General features: G+C 41.3%; 1 protein-coding gene and 1 non-coding gene across 4 annotated transcripts in view; one reads left to right on the plus strand and one right to left on the minus strand.

Annotated features, from left to right (window-relative positions):
• The window catches only part of ZNF385B (zinc finger protein 385B), a 480,885-nt gene that overhangs the window by 363,206 nt on the left and 95,769 nt on the right, over window positions 1-21,910 (minus strand). For all 3 annotated transcript variants that reach the window (XM_040227730.1, XM_040227729.1, XM_040227731.1), the window contains exons 2-3: window positions 6,780-6,931; window positions 5,816-6,136 (exon numbers count right to left, since the gene is read on the minus strand). In XM_040227730.1, coding sequence (XP_040083664.1) covers window positions 5,816-6,134 — 319 coding nt within the window. In that variant the 5' untranslated portion in view covers window positions 6,135-6,136; window positions 6,780-6,931. The remainder of the gene's footprint in view (window positions 1-5,815; window positions 6,137-6,779; window positions 6,932-21,910) is intronic.
• On the plus strand, window positions 604-675 carry TRNAC-ACA. The gene has a single exon. It is a non-coding gene; the product is annotated as a tRNA-Cys (tRNA).

A 21,910-nucleotide genomic window follows, 5' to 3' on the forward strand; every position in this document is an offset into this window, starting at 1 on the left:
CTTGAGCCAATTCCTTTAATAAATATTCTTATATATGTATGTGTGCACATGTGCGCACACACACACACACATCCTATTGATTCTGCTTCTCTGGAGAACCCTTGCTGCTGCTGCTGCTGCTGCTAAGTCGCTTCAGTCGTGTCCAACTCTGTGCGACCCCATAGACAGCAGCCCACCAGGCTCCGCTGTCCCTGGGCTTCTCCAGGCAAGAACACTGGAGTGGGTTGCCATTTCCTTCTCCAATGCATGAAAGTGAAAAGTGAAAGTGAAGTCACTCAGTCGTGTCCGACTCTTAGCGACCTCATGGACTCCAGCCTACCAGGCTCCTCCGCCCATGGGATTTTCCAGGCAAGTGTACTGGAGTGGGGTGCCAAGCCTTCTCCGCTGGAGAACCCTTACTGATACAGTTATTGTATGCACCTATATTTTTGCTTTTTCTCTGTTTAATTTTTATTGAAGTATAATTGCTTTACAATGTTTATTTCTGCTTTTTCAGTCATTTCTTCCTTCCTGAAGCTCTAAGGTGTATTCTTTTACCATGTCCTTTCTATTTGAAAAACTTCCTTTGGTCAACTTTTAAAGGCAAGCCTGCTAATGATAAATTCCCTGGTGGCTCAGATGGTAAAGCGTCTGCCTACAATGCAGGAGACCCAGGTTCAATCCCTGGGTTGGGAAGATCCTTGGAGAAGGCAATGGCAACCCACTCCAGTACTCTTGCCTGGAAAATCCCATGGACGGAGGAGTCTGGTCCATGGGGTTTTCACTTTCTTACAAAACTTATCACATGTGGTAACAGAAACTGACTCTCAGGCAGTATGGGGTACCTCTTTCCTGGAAGTTCCATCTAGATTTGGAGTCAGGAACAGAGGGTGCTTATAGGATTACATAGTGCCGAGGCTCAGATAGGAGAGTTTATGGCCTGGTTGTCACTTCTGCACACAGGCATCTGCTGAGAGGTTTTGCTTTCTGTCTGGTATTTATCTTCTGGCACTGTGAGGGTGTTCCCTTGTTAACAACTATGAGGGACCTTTAGGTAGGCCTGCACTTGGCTCATAGCACACGGGAAACATTCCACTGCCACTGCTCCAATCCCAGACGCTGGAAAAGCTGCTTCCTTGCTCCTCTCAGGAGCTCCTCTATGGTTCCCAGGCTCATTCAGCAGCCCCTGGGCTCACTAAGCTCACAGGCAGTCAGAAGACTGCTTTAGGTCCATCTGCTCACCTTGCTAGGGACCAGGAACATCAGTCTTGTGGACCACTGGAAGGATAGAAGCCTGCAACTATTTTGTCCAAAACCAAGAGTTATCTGTGGTTCTCTGTTATTTCCACCTCTCCTTGGTTCTGGAAGGGGAAAGGTGTAGGGATCCTTCTCACACAGACAAAGTTATTTAAGCTCTTTTTGCTTCCCCTCTAATTCTTCTTTCTGTAGCCCAGAGTGTTCTAAAATAGTTTTAGGTACACTCTAAGCATCTTCCTATTCTTCCAAAAGGAACATACTAGATTCTAAATTTAGTGAAAGAACTGCCAGTGGTTGAGGGTCAGTCACCTCTTATTCAGAAAAATGGCCCAAGTCCCAACTAGCCACCCTGTGCACCCCACACCTAACGTGCCAACCCCAAAAGCATAACAAGACTGACAGAGAGAAGAGGAAGTTCCCTCTGAAGTTACCAGTTGTTGGAAGGCTATGTCTACAACTCTCCTCTGGGGAGAAGACATGCTTCTGTTCTCCTCCCTGTGTTAATCTGCTCGGGCTGTTTTAACAAAGTACCACAGACTGGGTGGCTTACCAATACAGATTTATCATCTCACAGTTCTGGAGGCCAGGAGTCCAAAATGAAGGTGCTGCAGGATGGGTTCTTGCTGACGGAAGGGCCGGTTCCAGTTCTCTCTCCTCAGTGTGAAGATGATGCCCTTCTCACTGTGTTTTCACATCACCTTCCCTATGTGTGCACCTGTCGCTCAACCCAGATTTCCCCTTTTTATAAGGACACCGGTCATACTGGATTAGAGTCAACACTAATGACCTTGTTTTACTTTAATTTCCTTTGTACAGATTTCTATCTCCAAATAAGGTCACATCCTGAAGTACTGGGGATTAGGACTCCAGTATATCTTTTCTTTTTGAGGGATGAGTGTAAGTCCCTAAAGCCAAGTGATGAGCACAAAGGGGAGCTTGGCATTTTGTTGCCTGAGGAAGTACCTGATTTGTCAGTGGACTTGCCGGCCTCCCCTGTGCTACCTGAGCAGGTAAGAGAAATGTGGAGGGAAGCCCCCTACCTCCAGCTACTCCACCTCTACCTGCCTGGGCCCCAGCAGCTCTAGGTTTTCAAGAAGAATGTTAGTTGTCAGGTGGATTCTGCACATGACCTCAAGCCCCAAGAACTGGCACACAGATGAGAGAGGAGGACACAACCTTGCCAGGGATAACTCTGTGGGAAAAAGAGGCACACACAGTGGGGGCATAGAGTCTTTTGCTACCAACTTAAGGTAAGCTGGAAGATAGAGCTAAATCTCAGGGACTTCCCGTGTCTATGGGACCGAAGGGAACTCTTCATCCACAGGCTCTATTAGGAGCAACTGTGACCCACCACCAGAATAGCAATTACCTAGATGAGTAGCCTGGAGGGCTGCAGTACAGGGGGTCACCAAGAGTCAGACACGACTGAGCAACTACGTATGCATGCACACATGCACCAAGAATGGCCCACAACTTTGTCAAGGCTGTAGGGCAAGGCCACCTCCCCCACACCTCCATAATTCCAGGGGGGAAGAGATAGGCAATTGGTCAGAACTGAGGAAAGGGCCTGGAAATAAATCAAACCATGCCAGGCTTGCTCTTCACTGAGTTGAGACTCTCAACAATAATGTGCTCATGCCTACACGGCAGCACTAAGGTATATTCCCCTCTAGGGCCTGTTGTTTCCCTTGGCATGAGACCATGGGCAGTCTCCCCTTTCACTGGGTTACATTAAATATGACTTTTAATGACTATGGCATCTATCAATCATCTTAAAATGTAATAATATGTATTTAACCTTTCTTCTATTGGACATTCAGGATACAGTTTGTATTTTCGAATTATAGATCATAATCATCTTTGTGCATACATCTATGTCCAATTTCTATTTCAAAGAGAAGACATTATTGTCCTCACTTTTTTTCAGATGGGAGGATTAATGCTAACCAATTTCAGGTGTTAAGTGACTTGCCTTCATCACATGCTAGACCCAAGTCTTCTGAATCACTGACTATGTTATCAGTAAATGAAAATGCTCCATTCTGCCTAATGTAAAACTTGAAAAGCTATCTCATTTTCTCACCCATTTTACTATATATTAATATACTGTGTTATACTAGATAATGAGCTATGTTTTATTTATAGAATATTATCCATAATATTCTGTATACGTCTTAACTAAATGTATTTTATATCAGCTGGATAATTTCATTAGCATGAGAGAAAGATGGAAAAATTCATGAATTGGAGCTTTAAATATCTGTTTTCAAAGCCCATTAGAGAGAGGTAGTTTACCATGATAGTAACCATTTGTGACCACATATATATTACAGCACATGGGTCTGAATTTAATCTGAGTTTATCACACAGTAAAAGACAGCAGCAAAGTAGTGTTGAAGAATTATGGCCTCACTATTTCTTAAATATGGCTGGAACTCTGATCTGCCATTTCCATGCTGTAAAAACCTGAATAAATTATATCTCTGCACCTCTGTTCCTATTCTATAAATTAGGAATAATCTTAGTATCTACTTCAGGGTTCATGAGAAGATTAAATGAGAAAATTCCTATAAGGTTCTTATCTTAGGGACAAAATATGCTCCACAGAAAATGTTCCATGAATGTTATCTACTAATATTACTTCTTTTAGAAACCACAGGTTAACATAGATATTGGATTCAGGGTTATTTACGCTCTGATTTAGATACAAGAGACTCATCAGTTTTTACCCTCAGTTCAGTTCAGTTCAGTTCAGTTGCTCAGTCATGTCCAACTCTTTGCCCCATGAACCGCAGCACGCCAGGCCTCCTTGTCTGTCACCAACTCCTGGAGTTCACTCAAACTCATGTCTGTTGAGTCGGTGATGCCATCCAACCATCTCATCCTCTGTCGTCCCCTTCTCCTCCTGCCCCCAATCTTTCCCAGCATCAGGGTCTTTTCAAATGAGTCAGCTCTTCATAGCAGGTGGCCAAAGTATTGGAGTTTCAGCTTCAACAATACCAACTATATTTTTAATATGTAAATACAGACACACTAATGCATCTGCAAATATTTATAAAAATTATCATCGTAAGAAGTAAATAGAAAACAGAAAAGTAATCTTTCCTAATTATATAACAAAGGGCTTCCCTGGTGGCTCAGATGGTAAAGGTTCCACCTGCAGTATGGGAGACCTGGGTTTGATCCCTGGGTTGAGAAGATCCCCTGGAGGAGGGCATGGCAACCCACTCTAATATTCTTACCTGGAGAATCCCCATGGACAGAGGAGCCTGGTGGGCTACAGTCCATGGGGGTCACAAAGAGTCAGACATGACTGAGCAACTAAGCACAGCACATTATAATAAATGTATAATCCTGTAAGTTTCTATAAATAAATCCTGTAAGTTCCTATAAGTTCTTTCACAATATGATAAATATTGACTGAGGAAAATAATGAAATTAAATCATATACTGGGTAAACAGAAGTTAGGTTTAGCTCAAAATACAAAACTGATTACAATAAATACATACAAGCCCTTTTTGCTGGAGCTCAATATGGATCATGATATAACTTCATGAAATCAAGCAGTATGTAACAGCACCAAGTGAAATTACAACAAAGGGCTGTACTCCAACACCTCTCTTCAAGTTGAAGCCTCATTACCAAAGCAAACACTTGCTAGAGAAGAATTTAGAGTTTTCTCCCACTCTTAGGAGGAGGATTATTCTGGCCTCCCAGGTAAACCTGTGGAAGATACCTACTTTCTGTAGAAATCTTCACCATGGAAAACAGTACTCTTCACATTTTCTTTAGTTGCGTCACAGATGAGGTTACCCAAAGACCAGCAATGGGGAAGAGGCAGCCTTGCCCGAGGATAAAGGATTTGTAAAACTGTGAAGAAATCTGGACCGATTCAGGAATGAGAAAATCCCTAAGCCTCCACTTCTGCCCAGCCCACAGGAAAGGTTGAGAGGCAAGAGGCAGGGAAAGAGCTTGCCGCGGCGCTGGACCTCAGAGGTAAGCCTTGTTGGTTTTGGCAATGCCTGTTCCTGTTGTTAGAACACGGCCGGCATGCTGCTGCCAACTCCCAAAAAGAATATAAGGCTTGTGGCACAAGAGGAATGCTCCTTTCCTGCATCACAGGGTGTTATAAATAAAGCTGGAGCTTTTTATATACAATCTAATAGTATGCTACTCAATGGAAAGCAGAGGAAGGAGACGAAAGAAAGCCTCATTTTGCAGAAAGGAGAAAAAATGGACATCACCATTCATCTGAAACACATTTCAAAATATGTCAAGGAATGTTTGCATACTATGGAGATATAGAATTAAGCCTACAATCCTACATACAAATTGTGTGTGGGGGTATGTGTGTATGTGTATATATATATACTTGTGCCTAGTATAATATAGATTAATAGCAATTTTAAAATGTATTCTGAGAAGTAACAAACAGCTCTTGGATTTTACCTGTAGGAAGAAGAATATACATTGTGGCAGTAGTTTTAAGGTGAAAGATAAGCCATGCTCCAAATCCTTCGTTTTCTAGAGCGGAAGCATTTCTCCCAGCAGGAAATGGGGCACCAGGCCCCTACCTACCTGTGCTGGTGTGGGTACTGGGGCTGGCTGGGGGTGGCGGCCCAGAGCCCTGGGCTGGAGATGAGGGCTGTCCATCACTCAGCTGCTTGACTCGCTTGCGGTGAGATTTGCCATTGTAATGGACCTGGGCCTGGGCTGCAGAGTTTAGCTGGATGTTGCACACCTCACAGAAGGAGAAGAGAATTTTCTTTTTCTCTTTACTCAGCTGGTCCTCAGGCCTGTCGTTCTTTATCCCTTTTTCTTCAAAGCCCCTTAGAAAAGTTGCCATATTCATAATTCCATCTTCAGAGTAGTTGTCAGGGCTTAAGGAATACTTCATACCTTAAAAAAAAGTACAAATGCTTGTAAAATATATGCCTTCTTATTTTCTAGTATGATTATTAGTTTTCATGGTATGGTGTAAGCTAAAGTCTCCCAGCTACTCAGTAGTCATGCTTGAAAAAAATCACCCAAAGTACTTACCTGAGCAGACATGATCTTTGCACATGTGCTCCCTCTGTCTGGAGCATTTTCCACTCCATCCTGTCGCCTTCTCCCATCATCTCTCAATTCTTTTGCCCTTTTAACTCCTGCCTACCCCGAGACCTTAGCTGGTACATTACTCTCTCTGGGAAAGTTGTCTGACCCTGGAAATAAGCAGATTCCTGTCTACATGTGCTATGTGACCTCCTTTCAGAACACCTCTCACCCTGTGCACTTCCTATGTATGTGTGCACTTATTTGGTTTAAGTTTGTTTCCCCAACAGAGTGTGAACTCTGGGGACAGCGGGGCATAAACCTCATTTCTGGACCTGTTTAAGGAAAGGATAAAGGGTGCTATGAATCCATACTGTCAGAAAGGATATGTGTAGACACAGAGGTATATATAATACACACACACCTCCACACCTGCCAACAAATATATGCTCTAACTAGGGGAGGAGGTGAGCAACAAAGACTAAAACACATTATGTCTGAAACTTACATTGGGTTGTATTCCAAAAGCCCCTTTATAAGTCAGCCAGTGAGAATTTGAACATATTTTCTTATAGATGAAGTGAAACAAGTTGTTTTTAGGTGTCCAGATTAGTCCATAAACATCAATTTAGTCTTTGATGAGGCTGAAATGCAGAACATCTGAAATACAAAATAATAGAAATACGAGATATGGTAATTCAATAATTGAAAAATAGAAAAAAGTAAAACAGACTAAGATAACATTTGGTTTAAGTGCTGATTTTCATTTATCTAGATAAGGATAAAAGGATAAATTATAATCTAAGTAAAGATTTTAAAGGAGCCTTTCCAGTACCTGAAGAACCTTGGGTAATGAAGATAGCCTGGGCCTTTTATTTTGTTCAGTTCCACTTTAACATATGCGATTTTTTTCATTTTAGTTAATACCAATATTACCCGTGTTTTGTACATATCAGTGTGACTATTACAATGTTTTCAGTTCTCAACTAGAATAAAGAAAAAGATACTCTCATAGAGGAAAGAGGAGAATGATATTCAAGAATATTTGGGCAAAAACTAAGGGAAAGGGGGTATCCAAGAAAAAGATTTGGCTGAGGTGGACGTTAGCATGCTATGAGAGATGAAGTGTTCAGACAAAGGGAGGATCGTAGCTTGGGAGGGATTCTGCCTGTGGGAAAAACTCCAAGATCTTGGTCTGAGCAGTTGATTGATCCAATTTGGCTTGCAGCTCTAGGGAGAAGCAACTAAAGAATAGTCCATATTTGGAGCAGTCACCAGTTAAATGTTTAAAATTCAGAAAATAAATTATAGTACAAGGTATGACCATAGCGATATTGATTCCATGTATACAGTATGTCAAGAACTTCTTCACACTCAGACAACTTTTTGCAAACTGCCATATGCATCATACCATATGCCAAACCTTAACCTTCAGAGAACTGTTAGAATGTTACTAATTTTGATGTGTCAAACCTCTTTGGTTCGTAAATACTTTACCCTGATGCCACCAATTTAAGGAACTCTTTATTTCACAAAACTTTCCAAATGAATCTATTCCTTTCAGCTCTCCAAATAGATAATTTTCTTCCTTAAAATCTATTCAGACTACACAAAAATCAGGTTTAAGCAATTCCTATAACTGAGTTACAAAAAATAATTCTGTTATAATTGAAATGTGATTTGAACTGCCCATATATCAATATTTTTTGCTTTAGTCCCTAAATCAAAAATGCTATGGTGTCACAAAGCCCTTTTCCACATAAAACTTGAGAAAATCTTAGTGCCATATAAAAGTTATGTTCAAACATATTACTTTGAACCCTGTCCTAAAATATTAAAATTTATCATAAGAATTACTGAACTAAATGCTAAAAAGAATAATTTTGAAAATAAACTTGTCATTAAAATATTATGCCTTGCTTAGAAAACTAATCTATTGTAAAACATAAGGAAAACCAATAACTTTTTAACTTTGCAAAGTGACGTCAGGCATCATCTCATTCAGTTCAGTTCAGTCGCTCAGTTGTATCCGACTCTTTGCGACCCCATGAATCGCAGCACGCCAGGCCTCCCTGTCCATCACCATCTCCCGGAGTTCACTCAGACTCAGGTCCATCGAGTCCGTGATGCCATCCAGCCATCTCATCCTCGGTCGTCCCCTTCTCCTCCTGCCCCCAATCCCTCCCAGCATCAGAGTCTTTTCCAATGAGTCAACTCTTCACATGAGGTGGCCAAAGTACTGGAGTTTCAGCTTTAGCATCATTCCTTCCAAAGAAATCCCAGGGCTGATCTCCTTCAGAATAGACTGGTTGGATCTCCTTGCAGTCCAAGAGACTCATGAGTCTTCTCAAACACCACAGTTCAAAAGCATCAATTCTTCGGTGCTCAGCCTTCTTCACAGTCCAAATCTCACATCCATACATGACCACAGGAAAAACCATAGCCTTGACTAGATGGACCTTAGTCAGCAAAGTAATGTCTCTGCTTTTGAATATACTATCTAGGTTGGTCATAACTTTTCTTCCAAGGAGTAAGCGTCTTTTAATTTCATGGCTGCAGTCACCATCTGCAGTGATTTTGGAGCACAAAAAAATAAAGTCTGACACTGTTTCCACTGTTTCCCCATCTATTTGCCATGAAGTGATGGGACCAGATGCCATGATCTTCGTTTTCTGAATGTTGAGCTTTAAGCCAACTTTTTCACTCTCCTCTTTCACTTTCATCAAGAGGTTTTTTAGTTCCTCTTCACTTTCTGCCATAAGGGTGGTGTCATCTGCATATCTGAGGTTATTGATATTTCTCCCAGCAATCTTGATTCCAGCTTGTGCTTCTTCCAGTCCACTGTTTCTCATGATGTACTCTGCATAGAAGTTAAATAAGCAGGGTGACAATATACAGCCTTGACGTACTCCTTTTCCTATTTGGAACCAGTCTGTTGTTTCATGTCCAGTTCTGACTGTTGCTTCCTGACCTGCATACAGATTTCTCAAGAGGCAGGTCAGGTGGTCTGGTATTCCCATCTCTCTCAGAATTTTCCACAGTTCATTGTGATCCACACAGTCAAAGGCTTTGGCATAGTCAATAAAGCAGAAGTAGATGTTTTTCTGGAACTCTCCTGCTTTTTCCATGATCCAGCGGATGTTGGCAATTTGATCTCTGGTTCCTCTGCCTTTTCTAAAACCAGCTTGAACATCAGGGAGTTCACGGTTCACGTATTGCTGAAGCCTGGCTTGGAGAATTTTGAGCATTACTTTACTAGCATGAAATCTAAGTGTTAAATTTCACCTCAAGCAATGAATATCCTTGACTCAGCTGGGTAATGATGATACTTCCATCTGAAAGTTTAACTTATCTGGAGCTTGGTGGACTTGCCCACGTTCCTAATTAACCCATGGTATTTCACAGAAATAGGACATACATCATATGCTCCCTTTTAAATTTGAAATCTAAAAAATGACCTCTTTGTATTATAAAAGATACAGTCAGCTTACCAATGCTTTCTGATTGTCATTTGTCCAAGAAATAAGTTGTGCTTTAGATTTATTTACATATGTTTTAAGTGGAAAGAAAGGTACCTTTAAAATGAAATAAATGGCTATTCTAGAATTCCCTTGTAACCTCTGCATAATGCCAGGACCTTTCATAACTTTGATCCCTATTTTGCTCTCTCATGTACAGATGGTCTCCCAGGCCTCCAACACCGGGCTGTGGGCCACTCTGCGGAGGACTCGATGCCTGGGCCTAGGGTGTGCGCTCTGTCCATCAAGTCCCTGTTGATTAGTCCTGTGCTGGCTTCACCACACTTCTTCCCTCTTAGGAGAAAAATAAGTTCAGCCCCTGTTAACAGCCACTTGCAACCAGAATCTATTTAATTCCAGAGGTTTGGGGAAAAGGACCTAGGTATAGTATTGAAGCAAGATATCCGAGTCTCAGCCTCTACTTTTGGCCTGAGATGATATAATTTCTAAGCTACATGTGGTGGAAACATTTATACCGTCATCCTTTGGGCTAAGCTAAGCTAAGCCACTTCCGTTGTGTCCGACTCTGTGCGGCCCCATAGACGGCAGCCCACCAGGCTCGCCCATCCCGGGGATTCTCCGGGCAAAAACACTAGAGTGGGTTGCCATTTCCCTCTCCAATGCATGAAAGGGAAAAGTGAAAGTGAAGTTGCTCAGCCATGTCCGACCCTCAGTGACCCCATGCCCTGCAGCCCACCAGGCTCCTCCGTCCATGGGATTTTCCAGGCAAGAGCACTGCAGTGGGGTGCCATTGGGTAATAGTTTAAGTAAAAGAAAAGGAAAATAATCCCACTTTCTATTTTAAACTGTTTTTATCAGACTATCTTAAATTACATATTTCAGTTGCATCAGGGAGAAGGACCTTGAGAGGCATCCAATTTTAACAGAGCTGTGGGCAGTGCTCTGCTCTGGATAGTTTGGTGGGCTTACGTGGAAGGTAAGAGACATCAAGACAATCAGACCAAGTCGTCTATGTCTTTTTTGTACTATTTTATCAGGTTAGATGGCCAAGCATTTAACATCTATGACAGAATATGATATTTTGGTACAGGTCAAGGAATAAGAAAGTTGTTCCTTCAGTTACTGCTTTGGGGGAAAAGACAGGATGGGAAGTCGTGTGTGCATGATCAGTCGCTGAAAAGACAGGATGGGATAGTCGTGTGTGCATGATCAGTCGCTGAAAAGACAGGATGGGAAGTCGTGTGTGCATGATCAGTCGCTTTGGTTGTGTCTGACTCTTTGCAACCTTGTGGACTGTAGCCCACCAGGCTCCTCTGTTCATGGAATTTTTTTTTTTTTGAACAAAACAATAAATTATTTTATTTTAGAAACTAAGTATAAAACTACCTTTTCTACACTTTGAACATAATTTCTTTTTAAAAAATTTTTTACTTTATTTTACTTTACAATACTGTATTGGTTTTGCCATACATTGATATGAATCCGCCACGGGTGTACATGAGTTCCCAATCCTGAACCCGCCTCCCACCTCCCACCCTATACCATCTCTCTGGATCATCCCCGTGCACCAGCCCCAAGCATGCTGTATCCTGCATCGAACATAGACTGGTGATTCGTTTCTTACCTGATAGTATACATGTTTCAATGCCATTCTCCCAAATCATCCCACCCTCTCCCTCTCCCTCAGAGTCCAAAAGTCCACTCCAAGCAAGAATACTGGAGTGGGTTGTCATTTCTTCCTCCAGGGGTCTTCTCAACCCAGGGATCACACCCATGCCTCCTGAGTCTCCTGCACTGCAGGCGGATTCTTTGCTGCTGAGCCATCATGGAAGCCCGGATGGGATAGTCAGTAACGGTCTAAAAGTGAAGCGAAGTGAAGTCACTCAGTCGTGTCCGACTCTCTGCGACCCCATGGACTGTAGCCTACCAGGCTCCTCTGTCCATGGGATTTTCCAGGCAAGAATACTAGAGTGGGGTGCCAGTAAACAGTGATTTTTAAATAACCAAGATGCAACGTGTCAGGAAATTTTATATTTAACAACTTTCTCTAAAACTGGCCCTGACCTGTGTAACTATCCAATTGTCTTTTGTAATAAATTTAAACAAAAAGCAGCTGATTCAGAGGTAAAGACTGGAAGCCACAGGAGGAATGTAAATACATCTTACCTTAGAAACAAGAATGGTCTGAGATCACTGAATTTCAAATTGTACTGTATTGTTACACTATACTGAACTGGGGATCATTTCAGGTTTATAAACTCATCTTTATGGAAAGTACTGCTCTTGTCATGAATATTTTATGGAGAGAGCACACTTATTTGGAAGGGTAGGATTACCACAAAAGGAAAATATTGTTCCACTGTGAGTCTTACTACAAGATTGATGGGAGCAGGAAGTAGATACAGCCTGTGACTGCCTCTGGGCCTGGGGAACATGGGACCTGTATGCAGGTATGAGAAACTTGTTCCAGATATTCCATTTGTGGGGAGGTAAACTGATTCCTGAGACAGAGACAAGCCTGAGACTGGGCAGAGAAGGCTGAACAAGAGAGAATGCCTATGGAGGTGAACTCAGAGAATTTATATATCCAGGAACAACCGTCAAATTCTCTGTGTTGCCTTTTTTAAAAAAAATTCTGAAGTCATCAGTGAAGTCATGCAAACATCACAGCTGATGAGGAAATTGTGTGAGAGCCTGGAATGACACCTGAGGTTAAAGACATCCATGGGAGAATAGCAGCAAGGGGCTTAAGGATGTCAGTGACCAGCAAAAAAATGATGCGTGGTCTAGAACCAGACAGCTAGTTAAGATGTCAATTAACCACTAGCTTGGGATATCTCAGGGATTCAAAAAAAAATCATGCAAGAAGGGCAAGCTGGTAAAATACTGGAATTCTTATCCCAAGTAGAGTAGAAATTTGAACTATTTTCGATAAGCTAATGTGAAGGGTAAATAGACTGGGGCATTAGAGTTACCCAAAGATAAGTAAAACAAGGTTAGTTTATGCTCATTCATTATTTCTGTATCTTAAACCAGCTAGAAGCCTGGCACTTAGAAGATGCTCCATAAACCTTTAGTAAAACGAAATAGTTGCTATAATTAATTCAGCTGAAGTACAGCTTCAAACAAGACCTGCTAGTTAAATTGCTCTTGGCTTTCAGAAGAACCAATAGTTGTATCTCTATGTAGATCAATGTCTTTGCTGACACCTTTAATCTTCTGAGTTGTTCAGGCTACCATTATGCACAAATAGTATCACAATGTCAATAATGAGAACAAGGAATGTATATTACTCTTAGTGCCAGAAGATCAATTCCAAATATATATATTTGCATTTCAAATGAAACTAGAATCGAAAATATCCTTATATGCCTAGTACACTGAGATTCTATCAGAAATAAAAAATGCATGTTTCTTATTGCAAGAATAAAAAGTTACAATAATTAGTGTTAATTAAGAAACTGTTAATTTTATACAAAAATAATTACTGAAATATTTCAATCAGTCAAATAGAGAAACTGACAACTAAATCCAGCACTAGTTCTATAACAATAGACAGAATATGTACTTATTTTGAAGTATAAACATTTATTATCTGATAAATCAAATAATGAATATATTAGATTATATCATGATTCTAAACTATGTAGAATTATGTGCTGTATTTGCTTTCACAATGTTAAACTAATCATCATTAAGCACAATATTTAGTTTTTATTTATTTAATTCCATTAGGGAATGAATCATTTGGGGAAAAGATCCTACTTTGGATTCTTCTCATTTTCTGAGAATAAAGCAAAAGGCCAGCATTGTTACCTCCAACTTATTACCTCAAGGAGATAATAATTAAATAATATTTATATTTGTTATATGATGGGCTTCCCTGATAGCTCAGTTGGGAAAGTATCCAGCTGCAATTCAGGAGAACCTGGTTCAATTCCTAGGTTGGGAAGATTTCCTGGAGAAGGGATAGGCTACCTACTCCAGTATTCTTGGGCTTCCCTTGTGGCTCGGCTGGAAAAGACCTACCTGCAATGCAGGAGACCTGAGTTCGAACTCTAGGCTGGAGAGATCAAAATTATGACCTCAAAGAGATAGCAGTTCAATAATACTTCAATTTATTATATGATACAATTTTCTGCTTCCATATCTCAAAAGTCATTTGAATGATGGTACTGGGCTTTAACCTTAGGCAAATACTGACTTTAACATTTGGTTTTTGGTGATGAACCAACACAAGAGAAGACTCTACACATGGACATCACCAGATAGCCAACACCGAAATCAGATTGATTATATTCTTTGCAGCCAAAGATGGAGAAGCTCTATACAGTCAACAAAAAGAAGATCGGGAGCTGACTGTGGCTCAGATCATGCATTCTTTATTGCCAAATTCAGACTTAAATTGAAGGAAGTAGGGAAAACCACTAGACCATCCAGATATGACCTAAATCAAATCCCTTATGATTATACAGTGGAAGTGAGAAACAGATTTAAGGGACTAGATCTGATAGACAGAATGCCTGATGAACTACAGATGGAGTTTCATGACACTGTACAGGAGACAGGGATCAAGACCATCCCCAAGAAAAAGAAATGAAAAAAGGCAAAATAGCTGTCTGGGGAGGCCTTACAAATAGCTGTGAAAAGAAGAGAGGTGAAAAGCCAAGGAGAAAAGGAAAGATATAAGCATCTGAATGCAGAGTTCCAAAGAACAGCAAGAAGAGATAAGAAAGCCTTCTTCAGTGATCAATGCAAAGAAATAGAGGAAAAGAACAGAATGGGAAAGACTAGAGATCTCTTCAAGAAAATTAGAGACACCAAGGGAACATTTCATGCAAAGATGGGCTTGATAAAGGACAGAAATGGTCTGGACCTAACAGAAGCAGAAGAGATTAAGAAGAGGTGGCAAGAATACACAGAAGAACTGTACAAAAAAGATCTTCAATTATCTTCATGGATAATCACGATGGTGTGATCACTCACCTAGAACCAGACATCCTGGAACGTGACGTCAAATGGGCCTTAAGAAACATCACTACAAACAAAGCTAGTGGAGGTGATGGAATTCCAGTGGAGCTATTTCAAATCCTGAAAGATGATGCTGTGAAAGTGCTGCACTCAATATGTCAGCAAAATTAGAAAACTCAGCAGTGGCCACAGGACTGAAAGAGGTCAGTTTTCACTCCAATTCCAAAGAAAGGCAATGCCAAAGAATGCTCAAACTACTGCACAATTGCACTCATCTCACACGCTAGTAAAGTAATGCTCAAAATTCTCCAAGCCAGGCTTCAGCAGTACATGAACCGTGAACTTCCAGATGTTCAAGCTGGTTTTAGAAAAGGCAGAGGAACCAGAGATCAAATTGCCAATATCCACTGGATCATCAAAAAAGGAAAAGAGTTCCAGAAAAACATCTATTTCTGCTTTATTGACTATGCCAAAGCCTTTGACTGTGTGGATCACAATGAACTGTGGAAAATTCTGAAAGAGATGGGAATCCCAGACCACCTGACCTGCCTCTTGAGAAACCTATATGCAGATCAGGAAGCAACAGTTTGAACTGGATATGGAACAACAGACTGGTTCCAAATAGGAAAAGGAGTACATCAAGGCTGTATATTGTTACCCTGCTATTTAACATATGCAGAGTACATCATGAGGAACGCTGGGCTGGATAAGCACAAGCTGGAATCAAGATTGCCAGGGGAAATATCAATAACCTCAGATATGTAGATGACACTGCCCTTATGGCAGAAACTGAAGAAGTATAGAGCCTTTGATGAAAGTGAAAGAGGAGAGTGAAAAAGTTGGCTTAAAGCTCAACATTCAGAAAACTAAGATGATCATATCATCTGGTCCCGTCACTATATGACAAATAGATGGGGAAACACTGGCTCACTTTAGTTTTCTGGACTCCAAAATCAATGCATGTGGTGACTGCAGCCATGAAATTAAAAGATGCCTACTCCTTGGAAGGAAAGTTATGACCAACCTAGACAACATATTAAAAAGCAGAGACGTTACTTTGCCAACAAAGGTTCGTCTAGTCAAGGCTATGGTTTTTCCACTAGTCATGTATTGATGTGAGAGCTGTACTATAAAGAAAGCTGAGGGCCAAAGAATTGATGCTTTTGAATTGTGGTGTTGGAGAAGACTCTTGAGAGTCCCTTGGACTGCAAGGAGATCCAACCAGTCCATTCAAAAGGAGATCAGTCCTGGGTGTTCATTGGAAGGACTGATGTTGATGCTGAAACTCCAATACTTTAGCCACCTAAGGCAAAAAGCTGACTCATTTGAAAACACTGATGCTGGGAAAGATTGAGGGCAGGAGGAGAAGGGGATGACAGAGGATGAGATGGTTGGATGGCATCACCAACTCAATGGACATGAGTTTGGGTAAACTCCGGGAGTTGGTGATGGACAGGGAGGCCTGGCGTGCTGCAGTTCATGGGGTCACAGGGAGTTGGACACGACTGAGTGACTGAACTGAACTGATGCACCAAAAGGTATACATATCAAGCCCTAGAGAGAGAAATACTCACTGACTTGGCTGCACAGTCTTTATAGTGAGAAATCCTGGATTCCATTCTCCCTCTGCTTGGCCTGAGACAGCAACAGAACTCAGGAGAGGGAACTTCAAATCACGATGACCTGGGCAAAGGCAGACATTGCAGCCCCATTCCTCCCCTGGCACTGCCAGGGCAGGAATGCTACCTTAAACATTTTCCTGAGCAGTCCTTGGAATCATTCCAGCAGCTCAACATCTGAGTCTGTGCATGAAGCTGGAAGCAGCTCTCCTGGCTCCTTGAGATTCTTGCCAACACGCCATCCAGGCATGGAAGGGAATGCAAGCAATTCAAGAGATAACCCCACATGGGTCAGACCTGCCCATCATGAGAGAAATATCTCCATTCATTGAACTCTCAGGTCATCTTAAAAAGCTTACAAGCAAGAATGGTATTCTCTGGCTTTTGCCACATGGGAGGGTGTAGAGTAAAACCAAAGGGATCACATCACACACATATACACACAGTCATAATCTCTGTATGTACTATCTAGACAGTTTTAAACTTATTGCACTTTTCACCCATTAAAAGTAAGTTACATGAATACTAAAAATTTTGGAAAATACAAAGATCAGAAAAGACTGGGAGAAAATCTTCCACATTCCTATCATTCAAAGTGAACTACCTTTGTTGTTTATTTCTAGCCTTTTAAAATGCATATATTGGTTGGATAGCAGACACTTATTAAGCGTTCAAATATGTAAATACGTTAGAAGCTGAGCTCTTAGATTGATTATATTTATGTACATATTGATTAACAAAGAGTTAAAATTTCCCCCTCTGGTACAGAGAAGAGAAACAGTGCAGTTAACATCTTTAATAGGGAGATGCCCTGGTCCATGCAGTCTGAGAGGAGGTAATGTCTGAAGTAAGAACTAAAGGACAAACAGGAGTAAATGGCAGAACATTCCAGATAAAGGAGAAGCAAGAGCAAAGGTCCAGAAGGAGGAGGAAATTCGGCAGGTGTGACAAACTGAAGCACCCCAGTCCATCTAGAGCAGAAAGTGCTAGGGGGAATGAAATGAGCTAAGCTGGGGCCAGGTAATGAGAATCCTTGCACAGCAAACAGAGGTGCTGGTCTAAGGAAGGGGCAGAGCATTTTAAACTAGAGGACTGGGATGAACAGATTTGCCTTGTGAAGAGCTCACTTGGCCTTCAGAGCAGATAAAAGATGTGGTGGAAAGTAAGGAGGTGGTTACATGAATATGGATACACTGAGAAATCATTCAAGCAAGAGAAAATGGTTGGTGGATACTGATGATGACCCCAGAGAGGAAAAGTGGATAGATTCAAAAACCTTGAGAAAAAAAATCAAGAGGACCTGGTGATTGCTTGAATGGGACTGGGGAACGAGAGAGGGATTGGTGCCAAGGATAACTCCATGGTTCTAAACCCTGATCTGTATTAAAAATAGCTGGTTCAAAATAGCATTCTGTATTAAAAATATCTGGTCCAAAATAGCCTTCAGTTTACTTCAGTCACTCAGTTGTGTCCAATTCTTTGCGACCCCATGGACTATAGCACACTGGCTTCCCTGTCTATTACCAACTCCGGGAGCTTGCTCAGACTCAGGTCCATCAAGTCAGTGATGCCATACAAACATCTCATCCTCTGTCGTCCCCTTTTCCTCCTGCCTTCAATCTTTCTCAGCATCAGGGTCTTTTCCAATGAGTCAGTACTTTGCATCAGGAAGCCAAAGTATTAGTTTCAGCTTCAGCATCAGTCCTTCTAATGAATATTCAAGACTGATTTCCTTTAGAATTGACTGACTGGATGTCCTAGGGACTCTCAAGAGTCTTCTCCAACACCACAGTTCAAAAGTATCAATTCTTTGGCACTCAGCTTTCTTTATAGTCCAACTCTCACATCCATACATGACTACTGGAAAGACCATACCTTCGACTAGACGGACCTTTGTTGGCAAAATAATGTCTCTGCTTTTTGATATGCTGTCTAGGTTGGTCATAACTTTTCTTCCAAGGAGCAAGTGTCTTTTAATTTCAGGGCTGCAGTCACCATCTGCAGTGATTTTGGAGCCCTAGAAAATAAAGTTACTCACTGTTTCTGTTATTTCCCCATCTATTTGCCATGAAGTGATGGGACCAGATGCCATGATCTTAGTTTTCTGAATGTTGAATTTTAAGCCAACATTTTTCACTCTCCTCTTTCACTTTCATCAAGAGGATCTTCAGTTCTTCTTCACTTTCTGCCATATGGGTGGTTTCATCTGCATATCTAAGGTTATTGTTATTTCTCCTGGCAATGTTGATTCCAGCTTGTGCTTCATCCAGCCCATCATTCTGCATGATATACTCTGCATATAAGCTAAACAAGCAGGATGACAGTATACAGCCTTGACGTGCTCCTTTTCCTATTTGGAACCAGTCCCTTGTTCCATGTCCAGTTCTAACTGTTGCTTCCTGACCTGAATACAGATTTCTCAGGAGGCAGGTCAGGTGGTCTGGTATTCACATCTCTTGAAGAATTTTCCACAGTTTGTTGTGATCTACACAGTCAAAGGCTTTGGCATAGTCAATAAAGCAGAAGTAGATTTTTTTTGGAACTCTCTTGCTTTTTCTATGATCCAATAGATGTTGGCAATTTGATATCTGGTTCCTCTGCCTTTTCTAAATCCATCTTGACCATCTGGAAGTTCATGGTTCATGTACTGTTGAAGCCTGGCTTGGAGAATTTTTAGCATTACTTTGCTATTGCTAGCGTGTGAGATGAGTGCAATTGTGTGGTAGTTTGAGCATTCTTTGGCATTGCCTTTCTTTGGGATTGGAATGAAAACTGACCTTTTCCAGTCCTGTGGCCACTGCTGAGTTTTCCAAATTTGTTGGCATATTGAGTGCAGCACTTTCACAGCATCATCTTTCAAGATTTGAAAGATGATCCATCACCTCCAGTAGCTTTGTTCATAGTGATGCTTTCTAAGGCCCACTTGACTTCACATTTCAGGATGTCTGGCTCTAGGTGAGCAACCACACCATCATGATTATTTTGGTCGTAAAGATCTTTTTTGTACAGTTCTGTGTATTCTTGCCACCTCTTCTTAGCATCTTCTGCTTCTGTAAGGTCCATACCATTTCTGTCCTTTATTGAGCCCATCTTTGCATGAAATTTTCCCTTGGTATCTCTAATTTTCTGGAAGAGATCTCTAGTCTTTCCCATTCTGTTGTTTTCCTCTATTTCTTGGCATTGATCACTGAGGAAAGCTTTCTTATCTCTCCTTGCTATTCTTTGGAACTCTGCATTCAGATGCTTGTATCTTTCCTTTTCTCCTTGGCTTTTCACTTCTCTTCTTTTCACAGCTGTTTGTAAGGCCTCCCCAGACAGCCATTTTGCTTTTTTGCATTTCTTTTCCATGGGAATGGTCTTGATCCCTGTCTCCTGTACAATGTCACAAACCTCATTCCATAGTTCATCAGGCATTCTATCTATCAGATCTAGTCCCTTAAATCTATTTTTCACTTCCACTATATAATCATAAGGGATTTGATTTAGGCCATACCTGAATGGTCTAGTGGTTTTCCCTACTTTCTTCAATTTAAGTCTGAATTTGGCAATAAGGAGTTCATGATCTGAGCCACAGTCAGCTCCTGGTCTTGTTTTTGTTGACTGTATAGAGCTTCTCCATCTTTGGCTGCAAAGAATATAATCAATCTGATTTTGGTGTTGACCATCTGATGATGTCCATGTGTAGAGTCTTCTCTTGTGTTGTTGGAAGAGGGTGTTTGCTATGACCAGTGCGTTTTCTTGGCAAAACTATATTAGCCTTTGCCCTGCTTAATTCTGTATTCCAAGGCCAAATTTGTCTGTTATCCCAGGTGTTTCTTGACTTCCTACTTTTGCATTCCAGTCCCCTATAAAGAAAAGGACATCTTTTTTGGGTATTAGTTCTAAAAGGTCCTGTAGGTCTTCACAGAACTATTCACCTTCAGCTTCTTCAGTGTTACTTGTTGGGGCATAGACTTGGATTACTCTAATATTGAATGGTTTGCCTTGGAAACGAACAGAGGTCATTTTGTCATTTTTGAGATTGAATACAAGTACTGCATTTTGGACTCTTTTGTTGACCATGATGGCTACTCCATTTCTTCTAAGGGATTCCTGCTCACAGTAGTAGATATAATGGTGATCTGAGTTAAATTCACTCATTCCAGTCCATTTTAGTTCACTGATTCCTAGAATGTTGACGTTCACTCTTGCCATCTGTTGTTTGACCACTTCCAGTTTGCCTTGATTCAGGGACCTAGCATTCCAGGTTCCTATGCAATATTGCACTTTACAGCATCGGACTTTGTTTCTATCACCAGTCACATCCACAGCTGGGTATTGTTTTTGCTTTGGCTCCATCTCTTCATTCTTTCTGGAGTTATTTCTCCACTGATCTCCAGTAGCATATTAGGCACCTATTGAGCTGGGGAGTTCCTCTTTCAGTATCCTATCATTTTGCCTTTTCATACTGTTCATAGGGTTCTCAAGGCAAGAATACTGAAGTGGTTTGCCATTCCCTTCTCCAGTGGACTACATTCTGTCAGACCTCTCCACCATGACCCGTCCATCTTGTGTGGCCCCACGGGCATGGCTTAGTTTCACTGAGTTAGACAAGGCTGTGGTCCTAGTATGATTAGATTGACTAGTTTTCTATGAATACGGTTTCAGTGTGTCTGCCCTCTGATGCCCTCTTGCAACACCTACTGTCTTACTTGGGTTTCTCTTACCTTGGACGTGTGTATCTCTTCACGGCTGCTCCAGCAAAGTGAAGCTGCTACTCCTTACCTTGGACGAGGGGTATCTCCTCGCTGGCCCCACTCCTGACCTTGAACATGGAGTAGCTCCTCTCGGCCCTCCTGCACCTGTGTAGCCACCACTCCTTGGACATGGGGTTGCTCCTGTCTGCCACCGCCCCTGGTCTCGGGCATGGGGTAGCTCCTCTGGGCCGCAGCCCTTGACTTTGTGCAAGGGGTAGCTCCTCTCAGCCGCGCTTTTGTGCGGTCCGTTGCAGCGGGCAGACTTCTATGTATTGCCAATTTGACTTCTAAATAAGCTTTACCAATTCAAACTTCTCTCAGTAGTGCATGACAATGTCTATTTCCCTGCACCCACAACAGCACTGAGAAAGCTGTTTAAACAACTCTTAGTTCATTTGATAAGCACAGCATGTTCTCAAATGCACTTATGTGATTACTAGCATAATTGGGCAGTTTTTCATACACATATTAACCTTGTATTATAGCTTTTATTTGTAAATTTCCTATTCATGACCTTTCCTTTTTTCTTTTTCAATGGAAGTTCACTGATTTTAAAAGATATTCTTGTATATTAAACAAACTAACTCTCTCTTTCTCTTATATATTGCCAATACTTTTCCATTTAACTTATCTTTTCATTTGGTCTATGATGATTTTCAAATGTGCTTAAGTTTTTATTTTTCATGTCATCAAATCTACTCATCTTTTCATTTATGATCATTGTCTTTTGCTTAGAAAAATCCTTCCCAGGCCAATGTTACAGAAGTTCTTAATTTTTAAAAATGATTTTGTAGGTGTCCTCATTTTAAGCAGGATACATAAAAGAAGAAAGAA

The sequence above is a fragment of the Oryx dammah genome, unplaced genomic scaffold (genome assembly GCF_014754425.2).
Source record: "Oryx dammah isolate SB20612 unplaced genomic scaffold, SCBI_Odam_1.1 HiC_scaffold_27, whole genome shotgun sequence".
In the NCBI taxonomy this organism is placed as follows: Eukaryota; Metazoa; Chordata; class Mammalia; order Artiodactyla; family Bovidae; genus Oryx; species Oryx dammah.